The following is a 1,688-nucleotide window of genomic DNA, read 5'->3' on the forward strand; positions in this document are numbered from 1 at the left end:
AATTTTTACTCGAGAAATCACAGTAATGTGAACAATGAGTTGTCGAAAAAAAACTGGTTTGCCCAACCAAAAAGAATAAATTGCTCTCTGTGGTTTAAAATAATTTTTATACTGTAAAAATAAAATGCTGAAAGTTTAAATTTTGATTGAAGTGATAAGGCTTTCACTTTAAAAAAACAAATACTAAAAAAGAAGTATTGATATATTTAAAATCAAGTGGGTCCAATAAAGGTAAAAAGGTAATTGTGCCTTTGAAAAATTTCCAAATAAGGAAAGACGATATTTATTTTGGGACGGGCGACACATAATTCAGGTCGGAGGTAGTAACAGATTTTTGCATATGCATCCATTTAGGCTTATTGGGTTTCCTTTCAAATTGTTCTTACATTTCAACCATTTTTCATTTTGTGCTTGTAATGTTCTTTTTCAAACAGATGTTCACGAAGGGATTGTTCTTATTATTCATAAATGCAAAAGCACAAGTACAATAAGTCGAATCAGATGCAGAATCAATGATTTGTACAAAATACTTTGCTTGACATTAGGCTTGCAACAAAGTCTCAAATAGAGGAGCTACTAACAGTTCCACCAAATTTAGCTAGAACTGTAGAGGTCTAAAACAACTTCATCTACTAATTCTTGGAGTATATGCCTAGCAACTTCAGTGCCACATTCATATTCTTCAATCTCGAAGTCCGTACATTTACCCAAAGAATGGCTCATATCCCATTCTATTAGCTCGTCTGGAATCAAAACAACAAATTGTGTCCACTCTTCGACCTCATCAATAATATCAGCAATCAGAATCTCTTTGGTCATACTTGATGGTAGTTTGGTACAGGTTCTGAAACCAGAATCAGAGATTGGAGAAAATTTTGAGTCTAGGTACTCTAATAGACAATCAAAGGCGAATCCTTTAAGCTGATTCATCTGTTTTGGGTCATTACAGCCAAGCAACTCACATAAAGCTATCCACAGAAAACTCAAAAAAATTTCATGTTCATTGAGGAGAAAATGGCTCACAGAGAACCCATCCTCTACAGGTAGAGTCTGCTGTTGAGGTGTAGTTCCAAATATGAGTTCAGCATTCAAAATGACCTGTTTTGCGCAGCTGAGTTTGCTTCCTTTTAACTGATCAATCTTACTGAGCACTCCAGAAACGTTATGAATCAGTTCTCTGCAACTCCTCCTGGTGGATAATGAGGTCTCACAATCCGAAAAATCTCTATCAGGTTCTGGAAAGAGTGGTTCATCATCAACAGAGTCCACTGATTCAGCAAGTACTTTGTCCTCTGGAAGAAAACAAGCATCATATTTATTAGAAGCATGGATGTATGAAATCCAAGTTCAGAGTTGTCTTATTTTTTAATTTATTGTCTTATTTTTTAATTTATGTATTTGAGGGAAAGAAACGAAGTATGCAAATAGTAAAATGTCGAATCGGGGACCATACTTGAGCTACTATTAGGACTGCTGGAGAGGTAGCTGTCAGTTGAATGGTGATCAAGTGAATTCCCAACTAAATCTGCTTCATCTTCCAAAGGAGAAAAATATCTAGTAGGATAAGTGAGAGCACATTTAGCTCTAAACCTTTGCAAACCTGGTTCTGAACTCTTTATTTCGGCCATCTCAAAATCCATGTCTTCTTTATCAGATCCGCCAGGTCGAGCACCAAGTTTGTCTGCCAC

General features: G+C 35.9%; 1 protein-coding gene across 1 annotated transcript; it reads right to left on the minus strand.

Annotated features, from left to right (window-relative positions):
• Positions 1 to 442: 442 nt before the first annotated feature.
• Positions 443 to 1,682, minus strand: LOC124891812. The gene is made up of 2 exons (XM_047403407.1): positions 1,454 to 1,682; positions 443 to 1,292 (listed from the first exon to the last, which is right to left on the minus strand). Exons 1-2 carry the CDS (start codon positions 1,638 to 1,640, stop codon positions 595 to 597), a joined length of 885 nt encoding a protein of 294 aa, XP_047259363.1. The 5' UTR covers positions 1,641 to 1,682; the 3' UTR covers positions 443 to 594.
• Positions 1,683 to 1,688: the final 6 nt, after the last annotated feature.

Source organism: Capsicum annuum, unplaced genomic scaffold (genome assembly GCF_002878395.1).
Source record: "Capsicum annuum cultivar UCD-10X-F1 unplaced genomic scaffold, UCD10Xv1.1 ctg40761, whole genome shotgun sequence".
Taxonomy (NCBI): Eukaryota; Viridiplantae; Streptophyta; class Magnoliopsida; order Solanales; family Solanaceae; genus Capsicum; species Capsicum annuum.

What these genes read in the sequence shown, in the direction of transcription:
- LOC124891812 (XM_047403407.1), bottom strand. Translation starts at nt 1,640, where the DNA reads ATGGATTTTGAGATGGCCGAAATAAAGAGTTCAGAACCAGGTTTGCAA. An exon ending in CAGTCCTAATAGTAGCTCAA is followed by an intron (nt 1,293 to 1,453) that starts GTATGGTCCCCG and finishes GTTTTCTTCCAG; the next exon opens with AGGACAAAGTACTTGCTGAA.